General features: G+C 41.4%; 1 protein-coding gene across 1 annotated transcript in view; it reads left to right on the forward strand.

The window, feature by feature from the left end:
* The window catches only part of TRAP1 (TNF receptor associated protein 1), a 63,333-nt gene that overhangs the window by 16,422 nt on the left and 26,717 nt on the right, over positions 1-20,194 (forward strand). The window contains exons 2-3 of the mRNA XM_006090432.3: positions 18,248-18,412; positions 19,242-19,324. Of these exons, the coding sequence (XP_006090494.2) occupies positions 18,248-18,412; positions 19,242-19,324 (248 nt within the window). The remainder of the gene's footprint in view (positions 1-18,247; positions 18,413-19,241; positions 19,325-20,194) is intronic.

The following is a 20,194-nucleotide window of genomic DNA, read 5'->3' on the forward strand; positions in this document are numbered from 1 at the left end:
GGTTGCCTCCCTCACTGTATTTATATAAACACTTGCCCTAACTGGTTTGGCTCAGTGGATAGAGCGTCGGTCTGTGGAGTGAAGGGTCCCAGGTTCGATTCCAGTCAAGGGCATGTACCTTGGTTGCGGGCACATCCCCAGTAGGGGGTGTGCAAGAGGCAACTGATTGATGTTTCTTTCTCATCAATGTTTCTAACTCTCTATCCCTCTCCCTTCCTCTCTGTAAAATATCAATTAAAAAAATAAAATATATATAAACACTTGATCCCCGGACCAGGGCCGGGATCAAGCCTGCAACTGAGGTACGTTCTCTTCATTGGAATCAGTCCTGGGACCCTTCAGTCCACAGGTTGATGCTCTATCCATTGAGCCAAACTGACCAGGGCTCCATTGGTTTTTACAGCTAGAAGTTATGGGGACTTCTCTTCCTGGCACTGGAACCCTGGTATGGGGCTGGGACCACTCTCTCCTTAGGGGTTACCTCTGCAGCCCAGATGTCTTGATTTTTATCTGACAGGTGGGTTTAGGACCAGCCCATTTTACATCTACACCCTTCCTACCAGTCTTGGTGTGGCTTCTTTATATCCTTAATTATAGGGCTTCTGTTCAGCTAGGTTTCACATGCTTCTGCATAATGGTTCTGTAGTTTAGTTGTAATTTTGATGTGGTTGTGGGAGGATTCGAGTCCCACATTTACCTGTGCTGCCATCTTGAGGGGAACTTGTCTGTAATTTTTATAGATAGCTTATTTTGTAAATAGGTTATTGTTACACTTAGCACAAAATTCAAAAAACACAAAGGTGTGTGCAAAGAAAACACATCTCACTGCTACCCTCAGACACCAGTTCCCCTCTGGTGGTAATCCTCTTAGCCAGTTTTTTGGGTGTTCTCTCACAGAGAGATTCTTATTTTATGAGAATAACTTATGTGTATATGTACACGCACATAGTGTATTTAAGCACCAAGGTAGCAAATGTAAACCACTGTTCTGGACCAGGGTTTTTATTTTTTGATTTTTTAAATTGAATTTTAGAGAGAGAGGAAGAGAGAAGAAGAGAGAGAGAGAGAGAAACATTAACATGAAAGCAAAACAACAATTGGTTGCCTCCTGCACACACCACAACCGGGGTTCAAACCCCCCAACCCAGGCATGTGCCCTGACTGGGAATTGAGCAACTTTCAGTGCTCGGGACCTTGCCCTACCAACTGAAGCACACCGGCCAGGGCCAGGTTTTTTTCTTTAATATATTTTAGAGATAATTCAGCATCAGAACACTTCACACAGAGTAGCCTCATTTTGCTGTGTTACAGAGTATTCCATTTTATATATATAACTAACTTACTAATCTCTCTTTATATAAAAGCCTAATACGCAAAGTGTCCTCTTGGGAGTTCGACCAACTGGGAGTTCAATCACTTGCTATGACATGCGCTGACCACCAGGGGGCGGTGCAGAATGAAAGGAGGTCCCAGCAGGCAGCCGGGGAAGGGAGGCCCCTGCCAGCAGCAGGCAGGTGTTAGGGACCCTGCCTGTGCACAAATTTCATGCACTGGGTCTCTAGTAAATTAATAAATGACCCTCAACTGGTTACTAACTCCTGACCCCTGAGGGACTCCTACACTGGATCTTCCTCTGGTGTGTCTGTAGGCCTTCATGTGACCCTGACATTGACAGTCGGTGGGAAGGCACTCTTTTGCGACAGCCACTTTTTTTGTTTGTTTGTTTTTTGGGTTTTGTTTGTTGTTTTTGAGCCACATTTTTAAAAAAATATATTTTATTGATTTTTTACAGCGAGGAAGGAACAGGGATAAAGAGTTAGAAACATCGATGAGAGAGAAGCATCGATCAGCTGCCTCCTGCACACTCCCTACTGGGGATGTGCCTGCAACCAAGGTACATGCCCTTGACCAGAATCGAACCTGGAACCCTTCAGTCCCCAGGCCGACGCTCTATCCAGTGAGCCAAACCAGCTAGGGCAAGCCACATTTTTTTAGAGTTTAATTACTGTTTTGAATAATTAAGTACTTATTTGATTAGAAATGGTATCCATTGAGAAGTCTTGCTCCAGCCTCAAGTCTCCCTCTCCTCCATTCCCTCCCCACCTTCATTGGTCATCACAGTTATTATGTCCTGTCAGTGTTTATATGAATACAGTAAAGTATAGATATACATTCTATAAGAATATACATTTTTCTGTATTCTGTTATTCATTTAATAGTTCTTGGAGAGCATGCTGTATCACACATAGTGAGTTTCTTCATTGATGTATTTTTTTGTGATTTTTTTTTTAATAGTGACATGGTAGTAGTTGCTTGTTGGGAGACACCATGGTTTATTTTGCCTGTCCTCTGTAGACAGAAATGTAGGTGGTTTCCAGGCATTTGCTGTTATATACAGTATTAAAATGTATGGCCTTTCATCTTAGTCTTTATATACAGATTCAGCTGTATCCATAGAATGAAATTGCCAGGTTAAAAGATATATGCATTTTGTAATTTTTTAAAACATATTTTTATTGATTTCAGAGAGGAAGAGAGAGATAGAAATATCACTGATGAAAGAGAATCATTGATCAGCTGCCTCTTGCATGCTCCACACTTGGGATTGAGCCTGCAACCCGGGCATTGAACCGTGACCTCATGGTTCATAGGTCAGTGCTCAACCACTGAGTCATGCCGGCCAGGTTGCATTTTGTAATCTTGACAGATTCAGCCAGATCGCCTTCCATAGGGCTCAGGCTGCTTCTTGCTGCCCTGCATGGTTTCTCCACAGGCCACCACAAGTACTGTCTGGAAGTTGTTCCTGAAAGGAATTCTGTGCAGCTCTGTTGGCATATCTCCCTTTATCTGAGCTGGTAAAGATGAACTGTGATGTGAACTGAAGCACAGTGCCAACGAGAGGGCCTGAGAACGGGGAATATTGATTGAGTTGTGCTGGGTCCGCCAGGCCCTGGCCTCTTCCGCAGCTGCCTGCACTTCATACCTGCAGGCCTGGCCATAACTGGGACTTACATATTACTCCAGGTTGGTTAGAAGGAGATCCAGTCCCCAACCCTGTTATGTCCCACAGGCAACACTGCAGAGAGCTTCTCTGCTGATGTCAAGCTAAGTTCTGAGAGGATGTATGTATTTCTCTTTGTTTGCAAGTTCAGAATGACTCAGAAGGGTTGAAATTGGAGGCCAGCCCCCACTCCAAGCTTTATTTCCTTTCATTTCCCCCCTCCTTTTCATTTAAAAAGGAATGCATGTAATATGTATGTGCAGTTTTTAAAAGAAGCATAAAATGAATACCCATTATCTAGCTTAAATAGAAATTACCAGTCCCTCAAAGGCCTTGTGTGCCTCTCCCAGGTGCATCCCTTTCTCGGCCGCTGACCTGAATTCTCTGGGTTTTATTCCCTTGCTTTTCTTTATATTACTGTACATACAGGGTGGGGCAAAAGTAGGTTTACAGTTGTTCAAATGGAAAATAATGAGTAATAATACAAGAATAAACTGTTTCACATACTCACAACTGTAGCCCTACTTTTGCCCCATCCTGTATGTGTATATATACACACACAGACTTTATTGAGACAATATTGTGTGTATTCTGCAGGGACTTTGCTTTCTTGGATCAATATGTTTTCTTAGCTTTTGCCATGCTAATGGTGTAGTTCATTATTTTCCCTGTTTATTCTGCTGTGTTAATATACCTTCATTTCTTTCTTCTTTTTTTTTTTTTTAAATATATTTTATTGATTCTTTACAGAGAGGAAGGGAGAGAGATAGAGAGTTAGAAACATTGATGAGAGAGAAACATCGATCAGCTGCCTCCTGCACATCTCCCACTGGGGATGTGCTCGCAACCCAGGTACATGCCCTTGACCGGAATCGAACCTGGGACCCTTCAGTCCGCAGGCCGACGCTCCATCCACTGAGCCAAACTGGTTTCGGCTTCATTTCTTTCTTTATAATTCATATAATTTTATAATTCATTTCATTTATGATTCCTGACATATACCTAAGTGGAATTGTTGGCTCATTTAGTATGTTCCAACTTCTAAAGTAATGCGGCATTATTTTCTAAGAAAAGTTGTATCACTGTTTACTACACCAGCAGTATAGTGAAAGTCCCCTTTGTTCCACACTCATACCCAATGCTTGGTATTCTTGGCTTTTTAAAAGTTTGATTGATTTTAGAGAGGGAAGAAGGAAGAGATAGAGCAAGAGAAACATCTATGTGTGAGAGAGGTACATCGATTGGTTGCCTCCCGAATGTGTGCCCCGATGAACCCGCAACTTGGGTATGTGCCCTGAGAGGGAATTGAACCCGTGACCTTTGGTGCATGGGACAATATCGAACCAACTGGGCCACACTAGCCAGGATGGTGTACTTGGACTTTTTAATCTTTGCAAGTCTAGTGAGTATTAAATGATATCTTGTGTCTGTGTATGTTTGATTATAAGATATACATAGGAAAGTACATAAACTGCATGTGCAGTTAAATGAAACAGTATTATCTGTAAGGTTTATCTGTCATTGTTCTCTAATGTTTCATTGTATGAATGTACTGCAGCTTACTTCTCCATCCCAGACACAGACATTGGGTTGCTTCTAGTGTGGGGCTTTTATAAACGAGGTGGCTTGAACTTCATTGTACAGGCATGCTGCCTCACAGATGCGGGCATTTCTCTAGGGTATGTAATGTACCTAAGTGTGGAATTGCTAGGTTTAGGGTGGTGTTTCAAAATGGGTCCTGACTAATGAAATTGAGCACAGTTTTTCATGATTACTAGCCATTTGTTTCCTTTTCATATTTGCTATTCATGTCTTTTGCCCCTATTTTTTCTTCTGATTGTTTAACTTTTAAAAATTTCTATATATGTTTTGTATGGATACTAATCTTTTATAAATCAATCCTTTGCAATTAATAATTATTGCAAATGTATTCTCTTAGTTTGTGGCTCACTATTTCACTCTTGTCTTGGTGTCTTGTTGTGTGTGTGTGTGTGTTTATGAACAGAAGTTCTTAATTTTAATTTAGTCAAATATACCAATCTTTTGTGGTTTACCCCAAGGTTCTGCAGGCTAAGGCCTGTTGGTCAAATTAGGGTGATTGCCTACTAGTATTTCTGTGAATAAAGTTGTATTGGGACACAGACAGGACCCATTCTTTCACATGTTGTCTGTCACTGCTTTTCTGCCACATGGCAGAGATGAGTAGCTGCAAGAGAGACCACAGGGCTCAAAAAGCCTAAAATATTTACTGTGGGCCCTTTACAGAAAAAGTTTGCCAGCCTATGTTTGCCCCAAGGTCATAAAGATCATCTGCTTTTTCTAGAAAAGCTGTTCTCTGATGCATTTCTAACAAATGGGAGTGTGAGCCTCTTCTTTGAAGCTTTACTCTTTTTCTTTTTTTAAATATATTTTATTGATTTTAGAGAGGAAGGGAGAGGGAGAGAGAGATAGAAACATCAATGATGAGAATCATTGATTGGCTGCCTCCTGCACGCCCCCTACTGGGGATCGAGCCCACAACCCCCTTGACCGGAATCAAACCTGGGACCCTTCAGTCTGCAGGCTGACGCTCTATCCATTGAGCCAAACCAGCTAGGGCTACTCTTTTTCTTTTTGCTGGTAAACTTTCTCATGGGTCATTTTCCATATTAGAAAAAGAGTTACCAACTAGCAACTATAGGCTAATTCTAGCTGTAAATAAATGTTCGGTTCAAACATTTAAAGAAGTAATTGCAAACATTTAAAATCAGATTTCACACACATATTTGAGTTTATTTAAAAAAAAAATTTCTTTTGTTCTACTTTTAAAAATATATATTTTTTTATTGATTTCAGAGAGGAAGGGAGAGAGAGAGATGGAAACATCAATGATGAGAGAGAATCATTGATTGGTTGCCTCCTGCACACCCACTACTGGGGATCAAGTCCGCAACCCAGGCATATGTCCTTGACTGGAATCAAACCCAGGACCCCTCAGTCCACAGGCTGACGCTCTATCCACTGAGCCAAGCCGGCTAGGGCTGAGTTTCTTATTTCTATTGAAAAATTGAAAGTTCTAAGAGTCTTGCCTACATTTGATGGTGGTGACAGTCTCTGAGAACAGAGTAGCAGCTCTTGCCTATACAGATGGGCTTGCCCTCTGCAGTTTGCTGTAGTAGCCATACTCGCATTTGTTCCTTCATTCTGAGTCCATTAGTGCCATTTCTTTTGCTGGTTCTTTTTGTGGTTGTTGTTTGTTTGTTTGTTTGTAAAGTGAATTATATCGATTGATTGTCTAGTGCTAAACCAGCCTTGCATCCCTGGTGTAAACCTGGGTAGGTCATGATATAGTATCATTTTTACATATTGCTGGATTTGACTTGCTAATATTTTATTCAGAACTTCCATGTCTGTGTTCATGAGGGATATTAGTCTATTGCTTTTTTTTTGAATAAATCTCCCCATATTTTATTTTTTATTAATTTCCGAGAGAGGAAGGGAGAGGGAGAGAGAGAGAAACATCAATGATGAGATAGACTCCTTTATCAGCTGCCTCCTGCAAGTCCACAACCCAGGCATGTGCTCTGACAGGGAATCGAACCACCATCTCGTAGTTCATGGGTTGACACTCAACCACTGAGCCACATCAGCTGGGCTAGTCTATCACTTTTACTGAGTGTGTAATGTATTTGTCAGGTTTTGACTTAGGGCTATGTTCTCCTCATAAAACTTTTCTATTCGTTAATCCTCACTCGATATTTTTCCCCATTAGTTTTTAGAGAGAATGGGAGGGAGGAAGGGAGGGTTGGCGGGGGCCGGGGGTGGGGGGAGAGACACATCGATTGGGGTTGCCTCCCACACATGCCCTGAGGGGCTGGAGATCAAACCTGCGACCCAGATACATTCCCTTGATTGGGAATTGAATCAGCAACTCTTTGGTACATGGCTGATGCTCTAACCACTGAGCACATGGGCCAGGGCTGTGGAGATATTTTGAAACACTCAGGAGCATTTGCCATCTTGCTCCCCGGTATATGTCGTCACTTTGGCTCAAATAAACTCATAACCAAAAAAAAAAAATTAAATTTCTTTATTAGATATAAAGCAATTCAGAATTTCTGTTTCATCCTGTCACTCTGGATAGTTTTTTCCCCCCAAGGAATTTGTCCATAGTTCATCTAAATTGTCAACTTTCTTGCCATAAATTTGTCCATAATGTTTCCTTATTATCCTTCGAATGCCATTGGAACTTGTAATGAGAGCCCTACCTTCATTCCTGATGTTGGTATTCTCAGTTTTGTTCATCAGTGTAGCTTGGAGTTATCAGTTTTGTTGGTTTTGTTCAAGAATCAACTTTTTGTTAATTTTCCCATTGTCAGTTTTCTGTTTCTTTGATTTCTGTTCTTTGTTAGTCCTCCCTTCTACTTTCTTTGGGTAGACTTTGTGCTGCTTTTTTCTGAGGTAAAACCTGAGATCATTGACTTTTAGGCTTCTTTTCTGACATAAGCATTTAAAGCTGTAAGTTCCCTGCTGCGTGCTCCTCTGGGTATATTCCACAACTTTCAATATATTGTATTTTCATTGCCATTTAGTTTGAAATAGTATTATCTCATTTCCCTTGTGATTTCTTCCTTGTCCTATGGATTATTTAAAATATGTTGTTTAATTTCCAGATACTTGGGTTTTTCTAGACATTTTATTATTGATTCTGACTTAATTCTGTTGTATCGAAGAGATTACTCTTATGATTTCGGTCCTTCTAAATTTATCGAGACTTGTAGCCCATTTTATGGTCTCCTAGTGAATGTACCCTGTACACACTTGAAAAAATGTATTCTTTTTCAAGAACTGTATTTTGCAGTTGAGTTTAGTATTCTATAGGGTGTCCCAAAATTCATGCAAGATTTGAATTTTGCATGAGCATTAACAACAACAAAAAATAAAAGCCTAATTTTACTTGGTTTAGTGAATCAGATTTTAATACCTGTTGCCCTTTGATTTCAATCCCTTCAATTTGATAAGCATTACCAAGTACCAATTATGGCCCAGGAGCAGGGACAATGAAGACCAATGAAGACCACAGCTTGCGTATGTGCCAGCAAAGCCATGGAGGCCATTTACCTGATGTGCTATTCCATACATAACCCTATACTGTATACTTTATGAATCAATAAAAATTTACAATTTTTAATTATAAACCTGTGTTTTCTATCAAAATTACTTCTTGTGTGAATTTTGGGACACCTATATAAATATCCATTAAGTCAGAGTGTTTCACACAGTAGTTCAGATCTGTGTCTTGATTTATTCTATTTTTTTATCTAGTTCTATTTGTTGTTGAAGAGGGATATTAAAATCTCCAACTATGGCTGTGGAATTGCTTTTTCTTTTTCTTTTCTTTTTAATCTTTATTGTTGAAAGTATTACATATGTCCCCCTTTCTTCCCCCATTGACCCCTTCTAGCCTACACCCACCTCCCACCCAAACCTTCATCACACTATTGTCTGTGTCCATGAGTTATGCATATATGCATACAAGTTCTTTGGTTAATCTCTTCCCACCCACCCCGTCTTTTCTCTGAGATTCAACAGTCTGTTCTATGCTTCTATGTCTCAGGATCTATTTTGTTCATCAGTTTATTTTGTTCATTAGATTCCACATAAGTGAGATCATGTGATACTTGTCTTTGTTTTGTTTTGTTTTCATTTTTTTTATTGATTTCAGAGAGGAAGGGAGAGGGAGAGAGAAATAGGAACATCAATGATGAGAGAGAATCATTGATTGGCTGCCACCTGCATGCCCCCTACTGGGGATCAAGCTCACAACCCAGGCATGTGGCCTTGACCAGAATCGAACCTGGGACCCTTCAATCTGCAGGCCAACACTCTATCCAGTGAGCCAAACCGGCTAGGGCTTTGTTTTGTTTTTTAATTCTTTTAGTTAAAACTTCATATATTTTGAAGTTCTGTTATTAGGCAGATACATTTGTGATTTAGTTTTCCTGATGAATTGTATTTGTTTTCATCCTGAAATATCCTTTTTTTTTCTGGTAATACTTTTTATTTTGAAGTCTCTTTCATCTGCTATTAATATAGTCACTCCAGCCTTCTTATGTGTACTTTTTATATGGTATATCGTTTCTATCTGTTTACTGTCAGAGTACCTATGTTTTTGCATTTAAAGTAATTGTTTTGTAGACATTATATAATTAGGTCTTGCTTTATCAGTTCTGACAATCCTTGCCTTATAATCAGCAATTAGTCTATTAACATAAAATGTAATTATTGATATTGTTGAATTTATCTCTACCATTTTATTTGTCCCTTATCATTTTCCCCCTCTCTTCATCCTTTCTTGCCTTCTTTTGGATCAAGTAAATTTTTTTTGAATTCTATATAAGTTTATCGAATGCTTTTAAATATATATATATGTATTTGATATTTTTTACAGAGAGGAAGGGAGAGGGATACAGAGTTGGAAGCATCCATGAGAGAGAAACATCGACCAGCTGCCTCCTGCACATCCCCTACTGGGGATGTGCCCTCAACCAAGGTACATGCCCTTGACCAGAATCGAACCTGGGACCCTTCAGTCTACAGGCCGACGCTCTAGCCATTGAGCCAAACTGGTCAGGGCTCGAATGGTTTTTTTTTTTTTTAGCTATACCTTCTCTTTTTTTAAAAGTTGATTGTAGAGAGGAAGGGAGAGAAACATCGATTTGTTTTTTCCATTTATTTATACATCTGAACTTTCTCCAAACATTTTCTTTCTTAAGTTCAGCAATTACTTCAGTAAGATTTGTTTTAAGAATAACAATACTCTACACATAAAGCACTTCACTTTCCACTTATGTGTCAAATAAAGATTTGTATTCCCTCAGAAATGTCTAAGTTCTTACCACTGGTATGCTCAAACATTTTCACCCTATTATGTTTCAGGGCTTGTGTGAATAACTTTCTACTAAGGTATACTTATACTTACATCCTATCAAGAAACATCAACTCCCTGAATACAAAGAAACAAAACAAGTAACAAAGAGAGGGCCATCGCTGAATGGTCAAAATATAGGACATAGCACTGGCTGGTGTGGCTCAGTTGGTTGAACGTGCTGTGTACCAGAGGGTAGCTGGTTTGATTCCTGGTTAGGGCACATGCCTGGGTGGGTTGCAGGTTTGGTTTCAGTTGAGGTGCATGCAGGAGTCAGCCAATTGATGTTTCTCTCTCACATTGATGCTTCTCACTGTCTCTCTCTAAAATCAATAAAATCATATTTGAAAAATATATATAGTCCTGGCCAATGTGGCTCAGTTGGTTGGGCATTATCCCATGTACCAGGAAGTTGCTGGTTTGGTCAGGGGCACATGCAAGGTTGCAGGCTCAATCCCTGGTGGGGGGTGTGCAGAAGGCAGCTGATTGATGTTGCACTCTCACATAGATGTTTCTCTCTCCCTCTCCGTTCCTCTAGAAATCAATAAACTATTCTTTTAAAAAAAAATTTATACACGCACAGTATATGGTCCCAAAAACTATATACACACACTTTGAATAATTATAAAGGCATTGTTTATTAAAATACATTTCATTTTCAAAATTGAGCTGTCAGCTGTTAAAGTGTGTATACATTTTTAAAGTGCATAACTTAAGATGCAGTTATGAAACAATATCATAGTAAGGACTATGGCTGATAGATGGTGATCTTTTTAAAAAGCAAAAGAAATACCCATTCTTGTTTTTAAATATGTTTTTATTGACTTTAGAGAGATGAGGGAAGGAAGAGGAGAGACAGAGAGAGAGAGAACCATTGATTGGCTGCCTCCTGGGGCGAGCCCACAACCCAGGCATGTGCCCTGACAGGGAATTGAACCGGCAACCTCTTTGTGCATGGGATGTTGCTCAACCAACTGAGCTACACCTGCCAGAACCTCATTGTGTTTTGACTCTTTTGGCGGTTCCTACAGGCAGTTGCATTTTTAATTGCTGCTTGCTAGTAAAAAAAAAAAAAGGCCTTGTAGGACCACTAACACTGTCTGTTGGCTGACCTAATATTCTTCTGCTTGAGCATAGTGGTGTTTATGCTGATAAAACGTTCCATGATTGTAAAAAGAGCTGCTTTCCTACTAGATGCTTTGGCTTCCCCCAAAATGTGGATGTTCTTGCCTTGAAAAAGTTTGATACTAAGAAATATAAGCTTGTTAATTTGGTAACATAAGCTATACATTAACAAAAAGTTAATAGTAGAAGAAATACCACAAGTTGGCTTATAGCAGAAATTTTAACTAAGCAGCACAGAAAATAAGTGATCTGAATTTATAGTAGGGAGTAGGGAGAGATTATTGTCAACTCGGGGGACAGGAGCCTTGATGGAAGAGAGGCCTCACACTGGGCCCTGAAGCAGTTCAGGTGGAAAGATAGGATGTGGTTGCAGGTAGAGGAAAGAGCATGAGCACTAGCAGGTGTGTGTGTATGTCTGTGTGTTTTGTGAAATTCAAATTATTAGTGCTTCCCATTTCGTGTAACCCCAAACCACTGAATAGATTAACATTGTGACATTGTAGCCTGACACTGAGGTTTGTGGTTTTCTCACAGGGTGTAGAGGAAACATAAAGACAGATATTGTGCACAGTGTGTTTGTATCTGGCTCAGGCAGATTTATTGCATTATTGGTTTATTCTTAAAGCCATTGTAGAAAGTTCAATTAACCTGAAATCAAACCTGTTCTTAATAGTGCTCTTGCTGAATCTAATCTTGGAATTATGTTGAAAAGTCTTCAAATCCTGGTTGGAAATATAGATTGCTTATTTTTTTCCCTTTCCCAAACTATGAGGACTTATATTATAAACAACATATTAAATCCTTTTAAAAGTATTCTGAGTACTAAGTGGAGGAAAAACAAAAGATATAGGAAAAATAAAACAAGAGAAAATTGTTTAATATTGGAGTGACAAAGGCCTTTACAAACAAGACTAATTTCCTTAATATAGGGTGTCCCCAAAAATGTATACACACTTCGAATGATTATAAAGTCAGTGTTTATTATCATACATTTCATTTTCAGAATTTTAAAGAATCTTCAGAAATGAGTAAGTTTTTGTCAGTGTCTGTTTTCAAACTGATGGAGCAGGCACTGCTGATAATGCCAAGCAATGGAATTGCAAACATCAAGAATCATTTAGTTTGGTATGTGTGTGCTCTTAATTATTGCTGGTCAACTATTGCCAGACTTGTACCATAAACTTTATATTTTATGTATCCCCATAAAAAAGTCTAGTGGCTAAATTTTCTTTGTTCAAAGCTTAGTCTGGCTTTACCCATTATTTTAAATCAGTTAAACCTGCAAAGGAGTGAAAATTAAGTGAGTTATCAGCTGTCCAAGTGTATATACATTTTTTGGGGACACCTCGTGTGTAAAGAGCGCTTACAAATCAATAAACAAAAGATAGAAAATATGGTAGAAAAATGATCAGAGGATATCAACAGTCCATTAACAAAAAAAGACAAAAGAAAATATTTTAAAATATGGATAGATGCTCAATATTGCTCATAAGATAAATGTAAATGAAAATGTAAGTGCAATAACCATTTTACCTGACTGATAGGCAGAGATCCAGAAGTTTCATAGTAGCACTGTGTTGGCAGGTCGGGGTGATGCACACTCTCATGTTGCTGGTGGGCATGTAAGCTGGTACAGCCTCTCTAGAGGTGACTTGGCAGCACTGACCATATTTTAAACTAGACATAACCCTGGACTAGATGTACACTAAGATGTAAACTCATGCATAAGTGAAATGACACATGTATAAGAGTATTTCTAAAGCATTTTTTTTATTTTGAAACATTTTATTTTGAATTAATCTCCTACTTTACAGAAATGTTATAAAAATAGTACTCAGGATTCCCTCTCTTCACCTAGTTTCCCCTGACATTAATATCTTGCATAACTATGGTACAGCTATTGACAACTGAAGTAACATTAAACAACACTGTTCAGTTATCTGCTGATTTTCTTTTAAGTTAGCCAGTGTTCCCGTTGATTTCCTTATTTTGGTCCAGGAATCTACATTGCACTTAGTCGTGTTTCTTCAGTCCCCTCCAGTCTGTGTTTGTCCTTCAGAACCTTGGTGCCTTTGACCATTTATTTTATAGGAGGTCCCATAATTTGGGTTTGTCTGATGTTTTCTTGTCATTAGATTGAGATACATTTTTGGCAAGAACTTGACAAAAGGAAGGCCATGCCCGCTCACCACACCAGGAGTTGCTGGATGTTGACTCATTTCATTCCTGATGATGGTGATTGTGATCACTTAGTTAAGGGGTATTTACTACTTTCTCCATGGTAAACTGGTTTTTCTCTTTAAAATCAATAAGTATCTTTTGGGGCATAGTTTGAGATAATGCAAATATTCTGTTTCTGGTGGACCTTTAAATATCCATCAACAATTTATACCTGTCACAACTATTACTATGCTTGCTTAACGGTGATGTCTATTCCATCATTCCTTATACATATATTAATTGCAGGTCTGCTGTAAGGAAGGCCCTTTTTCCGCCCCTCCCATCTATTTATTATTTATTTAAGTATGGACTAACAGGTACTTCTTTTATTTGTCAGTTTGCAGTCCATTACTTTCATTATTTTGTTGCCCAGATTGTCCTAGATTTTGCTGTTGGGCGCACCTTCCTGTAGGAGCCTGTGTCCTTCCGGCATACCCCACCTTTCTGAGTCCTTCCTCACTTTCTGGCACCCCAAGGTATTCCAGGCTTATCTTGTGTGTTTTCCAATGTCCTGATTCCGTTCAGCGGACAGTGGTATTTACAAACCAAGATCTGGTGCCAGGGAGGGTGACTGCCCACCCTGGTTTGCCCAGGATGAAGGTGCTTCCTGGGAGATACAACTTTCAGGTGGGCAGTTCCAGGATGGTCGCTCTCCCTGGTGCCAGGTGTGCCCATGGCTACTGGGGTGAATAGAGCATCGGCCCTCGGACTGAAGGGTCCCTACAGATTTGATTCCAGTCAAGGGCACATTCTAGTACCTTAGGTGCAGACTTGAACCCCAGCCATGGTCAGGGCTCATGTGGGAGGCAACTGATCAATGTGTTGATGTGTGCCTCTCACATCGATGTTTCTCTCTCTCTGTCTCTCCCCCTCCCTTCCACTCTATAATAATCAATGGAAAAATATCCTCAGGTGAGGGTTACCCAAAACAAAAAACAAAGAAGAGGTAAATTTAGACACAGGATATGCACACAGGGAAGAGAGGGCTGTGTGATGACAGAGGCAGAGGTTGGAATGATGCACTTACAAGCCAGGAGCACCAAGGATTGTGGGTAACACCTGAAGCTTGGGAGAGGGGTGTGGACACACTCTCCTAGAGCCTCCAGGAGTCAGCCCTGCTAACACCTTTATTTCTGCTTTCTGGCCCCCACGACTGTGAGAGAATGCATTTCTGTTGTATTCATCCACCGGGTTTGTGGCATTTGGTTACACAGCCCTAGGAAATGGATACACACAATCTCATTAGTTTGTATTTTATCCTTCCTGTGGTTTTTTTTTTGCACAGATGAGTGGAAACAGATATTTTCCTGTATTCCTGTCTTTCTTCCATGAAGTAGATAACACTTTGGAGCATTATTATTATTTTTTTTTTAACATTTTTTGTTGTTAATCCTCACCTCAGGACATTTTCCCATTGATTTGAGAGAGTGGAAAGGAGGGAGAGAGACAGAGAGAAACATCGATGTGAGAGAGACACATCAATTGGGTGGTTGCCTTCTGCATGCACCCTGACCGGGGTCAGGGGTCGAGCCTGCAACTGAGGCATGTGCCCTTGACCTGAATGGAACCTACAGCCCTTCAGTCCACGGGCTGATGCTCTACCCACCGAACCAAACTGGCTAGGGCTGGAACATTATTTTTAATAGTACAAAACCGGAAGCAGTTTGAACATTCATAAATTGAGCGCTAGTACCCATCATAGTAGAACATTTTGTGTTTGTTAAAAAGAATAAGCAGCTCTCTGTAATGATTTGGAATGATCTTTAAGATGTGTACTTGATTAAAATATTTATACATGTAAGAATGGAAATTTTTAGAACAAGTATGCCAGCCATATATCAAACAGCATTACCCTCCCTGCCCCCCACCACACATACACACTAATCTGGGGGCAGGTTTAGAACAGGCAGTTATGGAGGTCTCAAAATACTAAGAGCCGTTAGCCTCTGAATTTTTCAATTTCCTTTGATTTCTGGTTTTCCTTGGGGTAGGGAAGGTTTTAGCTGAGAGGCAATGGGGGAATGCAACCTGTTCTTTTCTGAGGACCAAAAGCTAGATGGCAAGGAAAGGACTCTGCTAGCAGAGCAGGGCAGGGCAGGAAGTGAGGATAAATGGTAAGCCCAGCCGCAGTGGCTCAAGTGGTTGAGTGTCGTCCTGTACACTAAAAGGTTGCCAGTTGGATTCCTGATTAGGGCACATACCTGGGTTTGTTCCCGTCAGGCTCGTACAGAAAGCAACCGATCAATGTTGTGAGCACTCTCTCTGAGCATGTCCTTGAATGAGGATTTAAAAAAAAAAAAGATTGCTCTAGCCAGTATGGCTCAATGGTTGGATCCGTCAGTCTGTGCACAGAAGGGTTTCGTATTCAATTCCCAGTCAAGGGCATGTACCTGGGTTGCAGGTTTCACCCCCGGCCCTGGTCAGGGTGCATGCAGAAAGCAGCCAATTGATGCCTCTCTCACATCAGTGTCTCGGTCTCTATCCCTCTCCCTCTCCCTCCTTCCCTTCCACTCTCTAAAAATCAATGGAAAAAATATCCTCAGGTGAGGATTAATAAACCAATAACAGAAGATTAATTCAGTAAATTCTGCTTTTATGCAAATGGAGTGGATCAAGAATACTTTACTCCGAATAAATTCACCAGTGAGGAAAACCAGCATCTCTTCTTGAGAGTGTGAAATCTAATGTTTGGGGTGTCAAAGTGCTCCCTATGTGTCAAGATCGAGCTTGATGGCATATGGAGAGGAGGGCAGAGGCACCCCCAGTGCTGGTTACCATACAGTAGGGGCACAAGGTGTATGGAGGATGTCAGCAGACCTGCTGGGTTGGGGCTTCTGGAAGGAGGTAGAATTCTATTGGTTTGTGGGGTGGTTTGGTGGAGGGCCTGGAATACCACCCCGAAGCATTTAGAGTTGACAAGGTTGCATTCAGGAATAAATCCTCCAAAATTGGGGAAGTAAGAGAATTGGTGTCAGAAGATGAATGTGTAGAAATTTAAGGGATGCTTTGGAGAGAACGTTGTGTAGGAGACGAGCTCGAAGGTCGGCAGGGACAAGGGACTGGACAGGGGGATAGGGGCCGTGGTAAACGCTACCTGATGTCTCTACTGGAAGAAGACTTGGGAAGACTGCACCTCTGCCCTTCTCTTTGGCCAGGTAGAGGGAGTGGTTGCCTGGTGGAAGGGGGTAAGAGGAATATTAGATGAAAGAATGTCCAAAATGCTGTCAGTGTTTGCTGAAATGAGGAGGTCTTCTCTTCTGGAGGACCTCCTTCATCCTCCTCATTTTAGTGGCTCCGACGCTCACACTCCTGTCAGTCTGTCTGGATCACAGTGTTTCATGTAGAATTTAAATCCAGATCCCATCCTGAAGTGAACTTGGGTCTGACGTCCCTCAGACATCCTCTTCTTTATCCCACTCTCACTGGTTTTGTCCCTGAAGTCTAACTGTGCTTTTATTTTATTTTATTTTTTTTTAAATATAGTTTATTGATTTTTTACAGAGAGGAAGGGAGAGAGATAGAGAGCTAGAAACATCGATGAGAGAGAAACATCGACCAGCTGCCTCCTGCACATCTCCCACTGGGGATGTGCCCACAACCCAGGTACATGCCCCCAACCGGAATCGAACCTGGGACCCTTCAGTCCGCAGGCCAACGCTCTATCCACTGAGCCAAACCGGTTTCGGCTCTAACTGTGCTTTTAGGCAGAGGGCCCCACGTTTGGTGGGAAACGTGCTCGTGTCTCCTAATGTGCCTGGGCGTGCTGTCCTGGTGGGAAGAGCTCACCGTGGGCTCTCGGCCTGCGGTGGGGGCTGGCTGGGAGCTCAGGGACTTCAGCTCCCCCGGCCTGGTGCAGAGCAGCCCTCTAACCAAATATCTTTTACTTCCAGAAGAAAGAGATACCCCGGGTTTTTTGTTGGTTTGTTTTGCTCCTTTTTTTTAAAGCTCTATGGGTAAAGTAAACACTGAGATTAGGCACAGAGAATTAAAAATTTAGACTGGAAATTGAATATTTCTTGAGTTGGGATAGATGTTTTTAAGGTATTCTGCACAGAGGTAATGGCTAAGGCCATGTTATTTATAAATCCAGGAATAAGCTAAAAAAAAGTCAACTTTGTATACCTTGTAGGCATGTGGAAGTTGATACGTTGATTTTAAAACCATAAGGTTATTTCTGGACATTCTGTCAGGCACCGTTCAGCAAGGTCTAGACTTCCACTCGGAGGGTCTTGCATGTCTGACCTGTGTCCTTGAAAGCATTGGCCGTGAAGCACAGACTGACTGATGCCAGTGCCCAGGCTGGTGGTCCTGGAGTTGGTGCGGGACACTGTCCTGAGGGGCTGTAGTGAGGATTGATTCCTGCCCGGTACAGTGGAGGTGTCCACTTGTGTTTGTAGCCTCTGTCCGCCGGGCCGGGGACACCAGCATATGACGGGTTTCCCATCTTCCCTTGCAGTGGTTCCTGGGGCCACTGTGCTGAGCAGTTACAGAAAAGGTGAGAGAGTGAGGCCCCTTCCTGAGGTAGAAGAGATCCCTTGCTACTTTTCATTTTTTCAGTACACTAATTAAAAAAACTGACAGTTTCAGACAAAAAAGGAAAATAAAGGAATCAACAAAGATCCTTTAGAAGAGGAGACTGTCTCAGAATATTAACATTTAAAAATTTGGATTCCTCTCAAGGGGACATATTTTCTACATTTTTTCATTGCAGTTAAAGTGAGGAAGGCTGGCCTGTCATTGTTCAGGCTCCTGTGGGGGCTGTGGGCATTGAGGGATGAGGGATGTTTGAGTTTGGGGACTTTATACAAGATCTCACTGGGGGATGTATGTGGGAAGTGGCGCCACGCGGCCCCGTCTGCCTCGGAATTCTGCCCGAGTTCTGGTACTTCCTGGTATTTGACTTGAGTGAGGATGTTACCAAATATGTTGGTGACCAACCACATTAGGTCATCTATTCCCGAGGGCTTATTCTTTGTGCATGTTTGTCTTTTCAGGAAAACCAGTTCTGTGTCCTTGGAGAGCCCAGGTCCAGTCCAGTTGCCCCAGGCGAAACCTGGCTTTGAGCTTCCACATTGCACGTCCATTCAGCTCGCAAGCTGCTGAGGACCAGAAGGAGGAGCCCCCACATTCCATCATTAGCAGCACAGAGACCGTACAGGGTACTGCATTCAGCTGCGTTGGGGTCTGGGAAGGCTTAGCTCCTGGCTGTCTGGTGAGGGCAGGTTTTTGAGGTGGAAGTAATGATTGATGGAACCACCCACTCGCTTCAGACACAGGAAGGTCTTGGTTGGAGGGAGCGTTCCTCAAAACAATGAATGTGTCCTCGGAACTCCTGACTTTCATTCTGGTGTATTGCCCCCTCTAGTGGTCACCCATGGGTTTGCGACGGGGCACCTTCTAAATAGTGATTCATGGCACATCTGTTAATAATCATGGAAGCCAGAAGGAAACTCATTATTGGCCTGGCCGATGCAGGACCACACGCTGAAGTTGTCCTTTCATTCCTAAGAAGTGTAGAGAAGCAGTCTCTAGAGCCAGTCCCAAAGTGGGTCCATTTCTGGCTTTCAAATGAGACAACAGAATCTTTGATGTTTAGGTTAAGAGACTGAGGTTTTCTTGTTATTCTTCTTCATAAGTAATTAATTTGGAAACCAGTATTTTGAAGACTGGAGTCCAGGGTCTGGTTGTTGAGGCGATTCTCATGACTGGACACTGTGGGAAGTACCGGCCTTGGTGTCGGCCGCGGAGGGAGGCGGGTGAGAGTTGTCTCCCTTCGCCCCTTTCTGTGGAGAAGGAGGCCCCACTAGGTTTGTTCTGCTCCTGAGATCCTGCCGTAGAGCCCCAGAGAATTGGTTTCTTTCTTCTTTATTTACTCTGGCAAAATGTTTAAAACTCATTACCTTAAACATTCTTTTGAATGGTGTATAGCATATTCTTCCACGAAAATAGAAATTAAACTTTATTGCTGTGTCTGTGATTCATTACTAGGTTCTGTTTCCAAACATGAGTTCCAGGCTGAGACAAAGAAGCTTCTGGACATTGTTGCCCGTTCCTTGTACTCAGAAAAAGAGGTGCGGTACCTTCAGTCACTCCTAGCATAGCAGGGGGTTTTTTTTTTGCAAAACTGTTTTTATACTATTCTGGGGGAGATGCCAGATAGTATATTAGCTGTGAGAAGGCACTAAATTTAGACAGATCCTAATCTTAGTTACCAGCCAAAGTATTTTTGCCAAAATCTGCTGGGGTAAATATATCTAGATGATTCTTTGGGCCAAATTGACTCTGGAAATTAATTAATTTTGCTGGTAATTTAAAAGCCCCTTTTCTCATCAACTGGTATACTTCCTTCATTCTAGAGGAAGATCTCTTGGACTTCTGTGGAGTAGAGGAGGGAGGGGCTACTAAGGACCTTTTTGAGGAGATTAAAACTCATCTAGGGATGACAGGCCATGAAGAAATTAGAGAACAAAACGGCCATCATTGTTTCCATGTTCATTATTACTAGATTGCAAAGAATAATTTTGAAGAAGGGTAAAGCACCAACTTCCAAAGTTAAAAGGGACTTTTCAGGAAATATTCCCAGGTCTTGTGCTCATAAATATTATATTTATGTATCTTTTTGATGTCCAGCTTCTGTCCCCTTAGGAGTCAGATCAGCCCACTTCTCCCTCCCCCGCCCCCGCCCCACCTGTGTGCTGGCTTCACTGTAAGTAGAAGGCCTGTTTGAGGGAAAGGTGCTCTTCAGACACTGGTGGCTGAGGGGCCTGTGGCCCTTTTTATTTTTATATATATATATATGTATATATATATATATATTTTTATTGATTTCAGAGAGGAAGGGAGAGGGAGGGAGAGAGAGAAACACCATCAATGAGAGAGAATCATGGATCGGCTGCCTCCTGCACGCCCCTAGTGGGGAGTTTTATCTTCCCCGCTACCCG

This window comes from Myotis lucifugus, unplaced genomic scaffold (assembly GCF_000147115.1).
Source record: "Myotis lucifugus unplaced genomic scaffold, Myoluc2.0 scaffold_72, whole genome shotgun sequence".
NCBI lineage: Eukaryota > Metazoa > Chordata > Mammalia > Chiroptera > Vespertilionidae > Myotis > Myotis lucifugus.